This window comes from Equus quagga, chromosome 2 (genome assembly GCF_021613505.1).
Source record: "Equus quagga isolate Etosha38 chromosome 2, UCLA_HA_Equagga_1.0, whole genome shotgun sequence".
Taxonomy (NCBI): Eukaryota; Metazoa; Chordata; class Mammalia; order Perissodactyla; family Equidae; genus Equus; species Equus quagga.
The window spans coordinates 5,669,736-5,682,628 of NC_060268.1; the positions used below are offsets into that span (position 1 = coordinate 5,669,736).

The window sequence follows — 12,893 nt, forward strand, 5'->3', positions numbered from 1 at the left end:
CCAGCACCCAGTTTCGAGGCCAGCCACCCCGTATCCCACACGTGGGATATCCTAATAGCACTGCAGTGTTTTAAAAATGGAACTGACATTGAAACTGCAACCACAGAAGACTGATTGGGATTTATAGCTCAGGTTACAATCAGATTGTTTGCCTGCTAAAACAAAAATACTAACCTTCTCCATATGAAATAAATAAGACCCAGAGTCTTATAATGTTTCATAATGCCTAGGAAATAATCCAGAATTACTCAACATAGAAAGAACTAGGGAAATTTCAACTCTCAAGGAAAAAGACAACCAACAGATGCCACTGCTGAGATGACACAGATGTTGTAATTATCTGACAAGATTCTGAAACAGGTATATAAAAATGTTCCAGGAACTTTAAGGTCAAACATTCTTGAAATGAACAAATTTAGAAAATCTCAGCAAGAAATAGACGATAGAAAGAAGGATCAAGTGGAAATTTTTTTTTTCCTTTTTTTTTTTTTTTATTAATGTTATGATAGATTACAACCTTGTGAGATTTCAGTTGTACATTTTTGTTAGTCATGTTGTGGGTACACCACTTCCCCCTTTGTGCCCTCCCCCCACCCCCCCTTTTCCCTGGTAACCACCGATGAGATCTCCTTATCAATATACTAACTTCCACCTATGAGTGGAGTCATATAGAGTTCGTCTTTCTCTGACTGGCTTATTTCGCTTAACATAATACCCTCGAGGTCCATCCACGTTGCTGTGAATGGGCCAATTTTGTCTTTTTTTATGGCTGAGTAGTATTCCATTGTGTATATATACCACATCTTCTTTATCCAATCATCAGTTTCCGGGCATGTAGGTTGGTTCCACGTCTTGGCTATTGTAAATAATGCTGCGATGAACATAGGGGTGCCACGGACTCTTGAGATTTCTGATTCCAGGGTCTTAGGATAGATACCCAGTAATGGGATGGCTGGGTCATAGGGTATTTCTATTTTTAACTTTTTGAGAAATCTCCATACTGTTTTCCATAGTGGCTGTACCAGTTTGCATTCCCACCAACAGTGTATGAGGGTTCCTTTTTCTCCACAACCTCTCCAACTTGGTTTTGGATGTTTTTGCCAATCTAACGGGTGTAAGGTGATATCTTAGTGTAGTTTTGATTTGCATTTCCCTGATGATTAGCGATGATGAACATCTTTTCATGTGTCTATTGGCCATATTCATATCTTCTTTTGAGAAATGTCTGTTCATGTCCTCTGCCCATTTTTTGATCGGGTTGTTTGTTTTTTTGTTGTTAAGCAGTGTGAGTTCTTTGTATATTATGGAGATTAACCCTTTGTCGGATAAGTGGCTTGTAAATATTTTTTCCCAATTAGTGAGCAGTTTTTTGTTTCAATCCTGTTTTCCCTTGCCTTGAAGAAGCTCTTTAGTCTGATGAAGTCCCATTTGTTTATTCTTTCTATTGTTTCCCTCAACTGAGGAGTTATAGTGTCCGAAAAGATTCTTTTGAAACTGATGTCAAAGAGTGTACTGCCTATATTCTCTTCCAGAAGACTTATTGTTTCAGGCCTAATCTTTAGGTCTTTGATCCATTTTGAGTTTATTTTGGTGAATGGTGAAAAAGAATGGTCAATTTTCAATCTTTTGCATGTGGCTGTCCAGTTTTCCCAGCACCATTTGTTGAAGAGACTTTCTTTTCTCCTTTGTAGGCCCTCAGCTCCTTTGTCGAAGATTAGCTGTCCATAGATGTGTGGTTTTATTTCTGGGCTTTCAATTCTGTTCCATTGATCTGTGGACCTGTTTTTGTACCAGTACCATGCTGTTTTGATCACTGTAGCTTTGTAGTATGTTTTGAAATCGGGGATTGTGATTCTGCCGGCTTTGTTTTTCTTGCTCAGGATTGCTTTAGCAATTCGCGGTCTTTTGTTGCCCCATATGAATTTTAGGATTCTTTGTTCAATTTCTGTGAAGAATGTTCTTGGGATTCTGATTGGGATAGCATTGAATCTGTAGATTGCTTTAGGTAGTATGGACATTTTAACTATGTTTATTCTTCCAATCCATGTGCATGGAATGTCTTTCCATCTCTTTATGTCATCCTCAATTTCTTTCAAGAAAGTCTTGTAGTTTTCATTGTATAGATCCTTCACTTCCTTGGTTAAGTTTATCCCAAGGTATTTTATTCTTTTCGTTGCGATTGTGAATGGGATTGAGTTCTTGAGTTCTTTTTCTGTTAGTTCATTGTTAGTGTATAGAAATGCTACTGATTTATGTACGTTAATTTTATACCCTGCTACTTTGCTGTAGTTGTTGATTATTTCTAATAGCTTTTCTCTGGATTCTTTGGGGTTTTCTATATATAAGATCATGTCGTCTGCAAACAGTGAAGGTTTTACTTCTTCGTTACCTATTTGGATTCCTTTTATTTCTTTTTCCTGCCGAATTGCTCTGGCCAACACCTCCAGTACTGTGTTGAATAGGATTGGTGAAAGTGGGCACCCTTGTCTTGTTCCTGTCCTCAGAGGGATGGCTTTCAGTTTTTGTCCATTGAGTGTGATGTTGGCTGTGGGTCTGTCATATATGGCCTTTATTATGTTGAGGTACTTTCCTCATACCCATTTTATTGAGGGTTTTTATCATAAATGGGTGTTGGATCTTGTCTAATGCTTTCTCTGCATCTATTGAGATGATCATGTGGTTTTTGTTTTTCATTTTGTTGATGTAGTGTATCACGTTGATTGACTTGCGGATGTTGAAGCATCCTTGTGTCCCTGGTATAAATCCCACTTAATCATGGTGTATACTCTTTTTGATGTATTGCTGTATTCGGTTTGCCAAAATTTTGTTGAGGATTTTTGCATCTATGTTCATCAGTGATATCGGCCTGTAGTTCTCCTTCTTTGTGTTGTCCTTGTCAGGTTTGGGGATCAGAGTGATGTTGGCTTCATAGAATGTGTTAGGGAGTACTCCATCTTTCTCAATTTTCTGGAACAGTTTGAGAAGAATAGGTATTAAGTCTTCTTTGAATGTTTGGTAGAATTCTCCAGAGAAGCTGTATGGTCCTGGACTCTTATTTTTGGGGAGGTTTTTGATTACCGTTTCTATTTCCTTACTTGTGATTGGCCTATTCAGATTCTCCATTTCTTCCTGATTCAGTTTGGGGAGATTGTAGGAGTCTAGGAATTTGTCCATTTCTTCCAGGTTGTTCAATTTGTTGGCATATAGTTTTTCATAGTATTCTTTTTTGATCTCTTGTAATTCATTGGTATCTGTTGTGATTTCTCCTCTCTCATTCCTAATTTTATTTATTTGCGATTTCTCTCTTCTTTTCTTGGTGAGTCTGGCTAAAGGTTTGTCGATTTTGTTAATTTTTTCAAAGAACCAACTCTTTGTTTCATTGATCCTTTCTATTGTCTTTTTTGTTTCAATATCGTTTATTTCTGCTCTTATTTTTATTATTTCCCTCCTTCTACTGACTCTGGGCTTTGTTTGTTCTTCTTTTTCTAGTTCTGTTAGGTGTCGTTTGAGGTTGCTTATGTGAGCTTTTTCTTGTTTAGTGAGGTGAGCCTGTATTGCGATGAATTTCCCTCTTAGGACTGCTTTGGCTGCATCCCAAATGATTTGGTATGTCATGTTCTCATTTTCATTTGTCTCCAGATAATGTTTGATTTCTTCTTTAATTTCTTCAGTGATCCATTGTTTGTTCAGAAGCGTGTTGTTTAGTCTCCACATTTTTGCACCTTTCTCTGCTTTTTTCTTGTAGTTGATTTCTAGTTTCATAGCATTATGATCAGAAAAGATGCTTGATATTATTTCAGCTCTCTTGTATTTATTGATGTTTGCTTTGTTTCCCAAAATATGGTCAATCCTTGAGAATGTTCCATGTGCACTTGAGAAGAATGTGTAACCTGCTGTTTTTGGATGAAGTGTTCTATATATGTCTATTAAGTCCAACTGGTCTAATTTTTCATTTAATTCTATTATTTCCTTGTTGATTTTCTGTCTGGATGTTCTGTCCATTGGTGTTAATGGTGTGTTGAGGTCCCCTACTATTATTGTATTGTTGTTGATGTCTTCTTTTAGTTCTGTTAAGAGTTGCTTTACAAATTTTGGTGCTCCTGTGTTGGGTGCGTATATATTTATAAGTGTTATGTCCTCTTGGTGGAGAGTCCCTTTTATCATTATATACTGTCCCTCTTTGTCTTTCTTTATCTGTTTTGCTTTGAAATCTACCTTGTCTGATATTAGTATAGTGACAACTGCTTTCTTTTGTTCATTATTAGCTTGGAGTATTGTTCTCCATCCCTTCACTCTGAGTCTGTGTTTGTCTTTGGGGCTGAGGTGTGTTTCCTGGAGGCAGCATATTGTTGGGTCTTGTTCTTTGATCCATCCTGCCACTCTGTCTTTTGATTGGGGAGTTCAATCCATTTACATTTAGAGTGATTATTGAGATGTGGGGGCCTACCACTACCATTTTATGTCTTGTTTTCCAGTTTTCTTCAATTTCCTTTGTTTCTCGTCCCATGGTTTAATCTGTTCTGATGTAGAGCTGCTACTCTCTGTTGTTGTCCTTCTACTTATCTCCTCTGCTCTTGGTTTTGTAGCCCCTTTCCTTTTTTGGATTTTTCAGGAATGAGGGTTTTCCTGAGGATTTCCTGAAGAGGAGGTTTTGTGGCAATGAACTCCCTTAATTTTTGTTTATCTGGGAAAGTTTTTATTTCTCCATCGTATTTGAAGGATATTTTCGCTGGATAGAGAATTCTCGGCTGTAGATTTTTGTCCTTCAGATTTTTGAATATATCATTCCACTCTCTTCTAGCCTGTAAAGTTTCTGCTGAGAAATCTGCTGATAGCCTGATGGGGGTTCCTTTGTAGGTTAGTTTCTTTTGCCTGGCTGTCCTTAGTATTTTCTCCTTGTCGTTGACTTTTGCTAGCTTCACTACTATATGCCGTGGAGTTGGTCTTCTTGCATTGATAAAGTTTGGAGATCTATTGGCTTCTGTCACCTGAAGATCCATCTCTCTCACCAGATTTGGGAAGTTCTCAGCCATTATTTCTCTTAATAGGCTTTCTGCCCCTTTCTCCTTCTCTTCTCCCTCTGGTATATCTATAATCCTTACGCTGCATCTCCTAATTGTGTCTGATAATTCTCGGAGAGTTTCTTCATTTCTTTTTAGTCTTACTTCTCTCTCCTCCTCTGCCTGCAGCATTTCTATATTGCCATCTTCCAAATTGCTAATTCTTTCCTCCATATTATCGGCCCTACTGTTCAGTGCATCTAGATTTTTCTTAATCTCCTCTATTGTGTTCTTCATTTCCAATATTTCTGTTTGGTTCTTCTTTACTGTATCAAACTCTTTTGTGACATAGCTCCTGAACTCGTTGAGTTGTCGGTCAGAATTCTCTCTTAACTCATTGAGTATTTTAATGATGGCTGTTTTGAAGTCATCATCATGTAGGTTATATATCTCATTTTCTTTGGGATTGTTTTCTGTGTATTTGTTATTTTCTTTCTGTTCTGGAGATTTAATGTATTTTTTCATATTGCTTGATGTTGTTGATTTGTGCCTCCGCATAGAGATAGAGTTTCGTTGCTCCTTTGACTTGTTTCTGCTGCTGCGGTGGGGGAGCAGCTGTTTATACTGCACCAACCAGGAACCCTATCTGCAGTTGCTAACTGGGCCTGGGCCCCTCCTTGTAGTCACAGTGGTCCTTTGGATTCCCTCCTCTGCTGTGGGGGCCGTCACAGGGGGGCTTCAGGCTGCTGGTGCCTACTGTTGCAGCCCACCTAGACGTGCTCCCTCCTTGGGGTCTGCAACGGTGTTATGGGCTTTTCCAGCGGCCAGGGGTAGGATCACTTATATTTGTCGCTCCGTCACTGTCGGCACCCACCAAATCTCACTTGTCCACTATGGGTTGCAGGAGAGCTATTGGCATCTTCTACAGTCTGTGGTTAGTTCACCTAGCTATGCTACTTTTGTCCTGCGCTCTTCCAGCCTTGTGGCTGCCGGATGGGTGCTTTCTACTAGTGCTGTACAGAGGCTTTCCCTGAGGTTGCTGTGAGCCTGTAGGGTTTCCCCCTAGGCTACGGAGCCAGGTCGCTGGAACTCCACCCAGCCCCAGTCCTGTTCCCCAGGAACTCGGGGAGCCCTTTGCCCTGTCTTGGGGGATAGCCGGAGATCCTGATTTCAGTGGTAGCTGTTCAGCTGCTGCCCTGCCTGATATTCTCTCCGGGACCCTCCCGGTGTTGTGGATGCTGGGAGTGGCCCCTCCGCTAATAGCAGACAGAGAGTTTTGTCTGCTGCCTGGGCAGAACTCTGGAGCTTCCCCTCCGGACCGGCCTCTGGAGCTCCCCCTAGCCCCAGTCCTCTCCGAGATCTCCAGCAATCCCTTACCCCACGGGGCGGGCAACAGCAGCTGGGGGTCACCTCGCCCTCTGGGGTTCTCTCCGGGACTTTCCCGGAGTTGTGAATGCTGGGCGTGGCCCCTCCGCTAATGGCAGACAGAGAGTTTTGTCTGCTGCCCGGGCGGAACTCTGGAGCTTCCTCTCCGGGGTGCAGAACCGGCCTCTGGAGCTTCACCCAGCCCCAGTCTGCTCCGAGATCTCTGGCAATCCCTAGCCCCACTGTGCAGGCAGTGGCAGCTGGGGGACCTCCGTACCCTCAGTGATTCTCTCTGGGACCCTCCGGGTACCGTGAACACTAGGCAGGATCTCCCTGCCAATGGCGGGGAGAGACTCTCCCCACGGGCTCAGGTGTGTAACTCTAGAGTTTCCCTTTGCGTTTAGGAGTAATTGCAGGGGGTTTAGGTAGGGTTCTGGTCACCTGTTTCCACCATCGCTCCTCTGTTGTGTGCTCGCTCCTGCCCTAGATGTGTGTTGATCTTCTGGGGGCGTCCGTTGGAAGAAAGCTGCTTGCAGGTACTAGGCTGTTCAGTCGGGGTCGGACAATTTTCACCTATTTCCACATCCTCCTGGAGGAAAGTCTGTCTGCCTTCCGATGTACATTCGCGTGGGTCTCTCAGACGTCCTGAGATGCTGTCTGGATATCCTTTGTTAAGCGATAAGTGTCTAAATAATTGTAGACTCGAAGGGGGAGAGACAAAGAGGACTACTCACGGCACCATCTTGGATCCTCCTCCTCAAGTGGAAATTTTAGAACTGAAAAATGATCAAAAGAAAAACTCATTGGATAGGCTCAATAACAGAATGGAGATGACAGAGGAAAGAGGCAATCAGTATCAGGAATAAAGGAATAGCAAGAGAAATGGTAACTGGGTAAATATAATAGAATGTTCTCTTGAGTTCTTCAAAATGTTTAATGGTTGAAAGTAAATATTACCCTGTGTGATGGAGTTTTCGATATGTATAATATCGTAATACATAAAACAAGTACACCACAAAGAGGAAGGGTGAACAGGCTTATATGATGGGAGTTTTTGCATTCTACTTGAAGCAGTAAAATATTGACTCTAAGGAGACTGTTAAGTGTGTATGTATTAATCCTTAGAGAACCACTAAAAGACTACACAGAGATATCTTCAAATATTTAATAGATAAATTTAAAATACTAAAAAAAAAAATTTAACCTAAAAGAAGGCAGAAAAGGAGAAATAGAAAACAGAGGGAACAAAGCAGAAAACAAAGAATAAAATGGTTGAGGGGCCGGCCGGGTGGCACAGCGGTTAAGTGCGCACATTCCGCTTTGGCATCCTGGGGTTTGCTGGTTCGGATCCCAGGTGCAGACATGGCACCACTTGGCAAGCCATGCTGTGGTGGGCGTCCCACATAGAAAGTAGAGGAAGATGGGCACGGATGTTAGCTCAGGGCCAGTCTTCCTCAGAAAGGACAGGAGGCTTGGCAGCAGATGTTAGCTCAGGGCTAATCTTCCTCAAAAAAATAAAATAAAATATAAATAAATAAAAGAATACAATGGTTGACCTAAATCCAAATATCATGACGTTGAATGTTAATGATCTAAGCTCCCCATTTAGACAGGTTGACAAAGTGAATTTAAAAACGTGGTTCCACTGTATGCTCTGTAAAAGAAACTCACTTCAAATACAACATAGGAGAATTAAAAGTAAAAGTATAGAAAAATACCATGCCAACTCAAATGAAAGCTGGAGTGGCTGTACTAATATCTGTCAAAGATTTCAGTATGAAGTAAATTATCAGGGATTAAAAAGGACATGCTAAAATGATAGAAATGTCAGTTTACCAGGGAAGCATAACGATCCTAAATGTGTATGCACCTAACAACAAAACCTCAAAATACATGAATCAGAATCTGACAGGACTAAAGGAAAGGACTGAACTGAAAAGATCGTCAAAGCCACCGTTAAAGCTGGAGACTTCAGTGCTCTTCTCTTGGTAATTGATAGCAGCAGTAGACAGAAATAGCAAGGATATGGAAGAACCGACCAGCCATCCGCCAGCTGTACCTAATTGGTGTTTATAGGACAGTCTTCCCAACAATAGAGGAAAATATGATTCCCAAGGGTAGGTGGATCATTCACTAAGATAGAACATGTACTAGATCATAAAACAAATCTTAACAGATTTAAAATAACTAAAGCCATACAGAGGGTGTTTTCTGACCGTAATTGAATTAAACTACAAGTTAATTTTTAAAAAGATAAAAGGAAAATTTCCAGGCTGTTGAAAATTAAATTACGTACTTGTAAATAATCCATGGGTCAGAGAGGAAGTCTCAAAGGAAAATAGCCTGCATTGAACAGAAATAAAAATCTATCACAACCTGCAGTGTGAGCAGGTTCATAAACAGCTTTACAGGGTGCTTTCACAGAGCCCAGCTCTCTTCCTGACTTCCGTGGTACTTTCGGCATCAATGAATTGTGGTACATTCTTACAATGAATGAACTAGTGAGTAATCGAAAGGAAGAACTATTGATAGTCATGTGTCACTTAATGATGGGGACACATTCTGAGAAATGCGTCGTTAGGCGACATTCTCATTGTGAGAACATCATAGAGTGCACTTACACAAACCTAGGTGGTATAGCCCCTACACACCTAGGCTCTATGGCACTAATCTTAGGGGGCCACTGTCATGGCCCGTACATATATATATATATATATTTGGTTTGTTGACCGAACCATCATTATGCGATGCATGACAACTAGTAAGAACTTGAATGAATTTCAGAAGCATTATGCTAAGTGGAAAAAGCCAGCTCAAAGGTTACATTCTGTATGATTCCACTTATATGACATCTTGGAAAAGACAAAACTAAAAGGAAAGGAAACAGGTCACGGATTACCAGCGGTTATAGTGGTGGGTGGCAGCAGTGGGTAACTAGGCAGTTTCTTCAGTGCGATAGAGCTGTTCTGTATCCTAATTGTGACAGTGGGTCTACAAACCCATCCGTCTGTTAAGAGTCATAGAACCATATCCAGAAAGACAATTTTACTGTATGTTAACTTAAAAAAAGTTTAAAAAATGCCTAGACTGACATACCTACTATTAAAATATTCAGATACAGCAGGCTTGGGTTTCAGCTGTGCTTCTGTAGCTTTCAAAGCTCTGACCTACAGCCATTCCTTAGAAATTTACTGTACTTTAAATATGAACTATTTTCCATTCCCTAGCCGTATGTCGCGTTTCCTCATCTTCATTTCTTTACCAATATTGTTGCCTCCTTCTGACCTATTTTTATCCATCCTTCAAATTTTCTCACGTCACCTCCTCTCTGTGACCTTTCCTTGTCGTCACCTGTTCCTGCTACCCTCTCAGTTAGATGTGATGCCTCTTTCTTGTGAACAACATAAAGCAGTTCCCATCCTGGCTGCACACAAAATTATCACCGAGGAGCTTTTGAAAAATGCAATGTTGCCACCCCGGACTACTGAATTGAAATCTTCAGGGTAGAGTCCGTGAATCTGTTTGCTTGTTTTATTTGTTCGCTTATTTGCTTGCTTGCCTTTTTGCTGTAAGCTCTTCAAGTGATGCAGAGTTGTGCCCACTGCTTTGTACCCCTCCTCATGCTTCCAGCTTAGTAGGGTAGACAGATACTTAGCAAATAACCACTGTGAGAAGTTTATGAGAATAGATGTCAGGGAAATTTGATTTAGCTTAAGCACATACTTGAACTGAGGTATGAAGGGTAAATAAGAACCATTTAAGCCAAAGATTCATGGTAAGTGCATTTTAAATAGAACAGCATCTGTAAAAGTAGAAAGGAAGAGAGCGTATATAGACATACTGAAAGAAGGCCAAGTGCCTGGAGTACAGAGTGAGGGAGGAACGGTACAGGATGAGACTAGTGTAGGGTAGTGTAGTGTAGAGGAGCTCCTCTTCCAATATACTTAGCACTAGTGAGATTTGAGCAACAGTGTTCAAAGTTAGTCGTGCTAGGGTCCCCCAAAAAATCATTGATTAGTTGGACTCGGGAAAAAAATGTTGAAAGACTGGGATTTTTCACGTTTAATAGAATACAAGATAGAAGACATCTATGAGATATGTAAAATTACATCTTCATATTTTGAGCACTAGAGTAAGTATTGAGTGGAAAGAATAGTATCTTCTTTCCAATACTTATCTAGAATGATTTTCGTAAAATTCCCTCAGTTCAGTAAATCTCATTGATCTAGTCATATGCATGCAGGAGGTTACTGTTATTGGTTTGAATTTCTTGTTCTTTAACTGCTTTTTGTCTTCCGTAGTGCTTTTGCATCTCTTCCAAAGCACAAACCTGGTTTCTGGTCAGATGTAGCTATGGCTGTAGGTTCTCGATCTGCTGAAGAATGCCAGAAGAAATACATGGAAGATCCCCGAGGAAAAGGATCCCAGAAGCATGTCACTAAGGAAAAGCCAGTCAATCCCAAAGGCCAAAATGGTAACCTTTGTAGTTTTTCCTTGTTCTCAGTATCGATTTCTAATCACTCACTAAATGTATTTTATATTTACCCATGTGTCTTAGTATAGGTGTTTTCTTAAAAATGTTAAAGCTAGGAGCCGGCCCCGTGGCTGAGTGGTTAAGTTCGCGCTCCGCTTCGGCGGCCCAGGGTCTCTCTGGGTTCGGATCCTGGGTGCAGACATGACCCTGCTCATTGGGTCACACTGAGACGGCGTCCCACATGCACAGCTAGAAGGACGCACAACTGACATATACAACTATGTACTGGGGGGATTTGGGGAGAAAAAGCAAAAAAAAAAAAAAGATTGGCAACAGTTGTTAGCTCTGGTGCCAATCTTTAAAAAATAATTTTAAGCTACATAGAAAGAACTCCAGAGAGCATCTGTTTAATTCTTACCTAGATAGTGACTTCCATTAATAGGAGCCTTAGCAGCCGTGTGCTTTGAATTTGTTCTAGGAAATCTGCAGTTGGATCCAGAGATTTCAATGTCTGGGTTTTTGTTCTAAGGGTCTAACTTAATTTGAGGCCACTTGGGTGGGGCCTCCTAATAATTCATATGAAAACTTAGAATAAATTTAGTCTCTGTATTCCCCAGGAGTACACACTCCTGCCAGAGAAGTCCTCTGCTAAGCTTTAGAGAATATCCAGGACCCCTGTCTTAATTCAATAAGGTTCTTATTTTATCAGAATCAAAAATAAGGCGTCCAGCAAGAGGAGAGTAGGAGGTAACTCTCTCACAGGGTGAAGGCCTTTTCAACCTCACCCTGCCTAACCATAGGAGTTTCTTCATGAGGATCTGCAGATTAATCACATTGCACAGATGCCAGGGTAGAAAGGATCCTTTGTTATATAGGAGACTTATAAATATTAATAACAGGCTGAGTTTACTTAATCAGAATACACAATTTAGGTTTCGCAAAGGCTGTTAACTTTATAGAGACGTTACTATGAATGACCAAATCCTTATCAAAATGTTTTGCTGACTCTCAAGGCAAGATAGGTGATGCTGAGAAGAAACAAACGATTAAGATAACTGCCAAAGTGGGAACTCTTAAAAGGAAGCGGCAGATGAGGGATTTTCTGGAACAATTGCCAAAGGATGACCATGATGATTTTTTCAGTACAACACCTTTGCAGAATCACAGAGTACTGGTAAGAGTCTTAAATGCATGAAATCACTGTTTTCTTTATATTGGCTTTTGTGCCTTTCTTTTTTGTGTATGGTTAGTGTTCATTCCTAGCATTTAGGCCATGGATTGATAGCCGCCGCAGATGTGACCAGAGGGTGGTGTAGGAGGCAGGCTGCCAGCGCGTGCCGTCTTGTCAGTGTCCAGAGTCTGCCCATCGGTGGGGCTCACAGGTCATGTTTGTAGAACCATTTGGGAAACCCAGAAATAGGCCAAACGTGGGTAATGAAACTTTCATAGGCAACAAGGCAAACTCTGTTTAAAAAGTGATAAGCTGATTGCCTCCTGTACAGTAAATTGTGGGGGGGGGAGGGTCAGTGACAGCACCAGATTGACAGATTTGAATATATAAAAGAATTAGTTTTTGCAGTATGAAAAGTTGTATAACTAAAAACTTTAATGAGTGGGATAAAATATTTGCAACAAATAGAACAAAGCCAATATTTATAATACAAAGAACTCATTTGAATGATACTAGAGTACTAAAAAGTATCAAAATCACAGGAAAAAAGTGGGCGAGAAAGAATTCAAATGGCTGAATGAACACTTGAGGAAGTGGTCCTTTTAGCTAGAGTTCAAAGGAAAACAGAGTAAACTATATGTATACCTTCTAAATTACAGAATCTTTTTAAAAAATAAGTTAAAATATCCACTAACAAAAAGCGATGGAGACATTGATGCAGTCATGCATCAGTGTGTGTGTAACTGAAGCATACCTTTTGGAAAGGATCATGGCACTATATGAGAGCTGTGAAGACTAATGCCACTCATGGGAGTTTATCCTAAGAAATTCAACAAAGCCAAAAGTCTTCGCAAAGATACTCACTGCAGGTTTATCTTCTCAG

General features: G+C 40.6%; 1 protein-coding gene across 2 annotated transcripts in view; it reads left to right on the plus strand.

Annotated features, from left to right (window-relative positions):
* The window catches only part of MIS18BP1 (MIS18 binding protein 1), a 59,350-nt gene that overhangs the window by 36,994 nt on the left and 9,463 nt on the right, over window positions 1–12,893 (plus strand). For both annotated transcript variants that reach the window (XM_046654093.1, XM_046654092.1), the window contains exons 12-13: window positions 10,667–10,839; window positions 11,853–12,013. In XM_046654093.1, coding sequence (XP_046510049.1) covers window positions 10,667–10,839; window positions 11,853–12,013 — 334 coding nt within the window. The remainder of the gene's footprint in view (window positions 1–10,666; window positions 10,840–11,852; window positions 12,014–12,893) is intronic.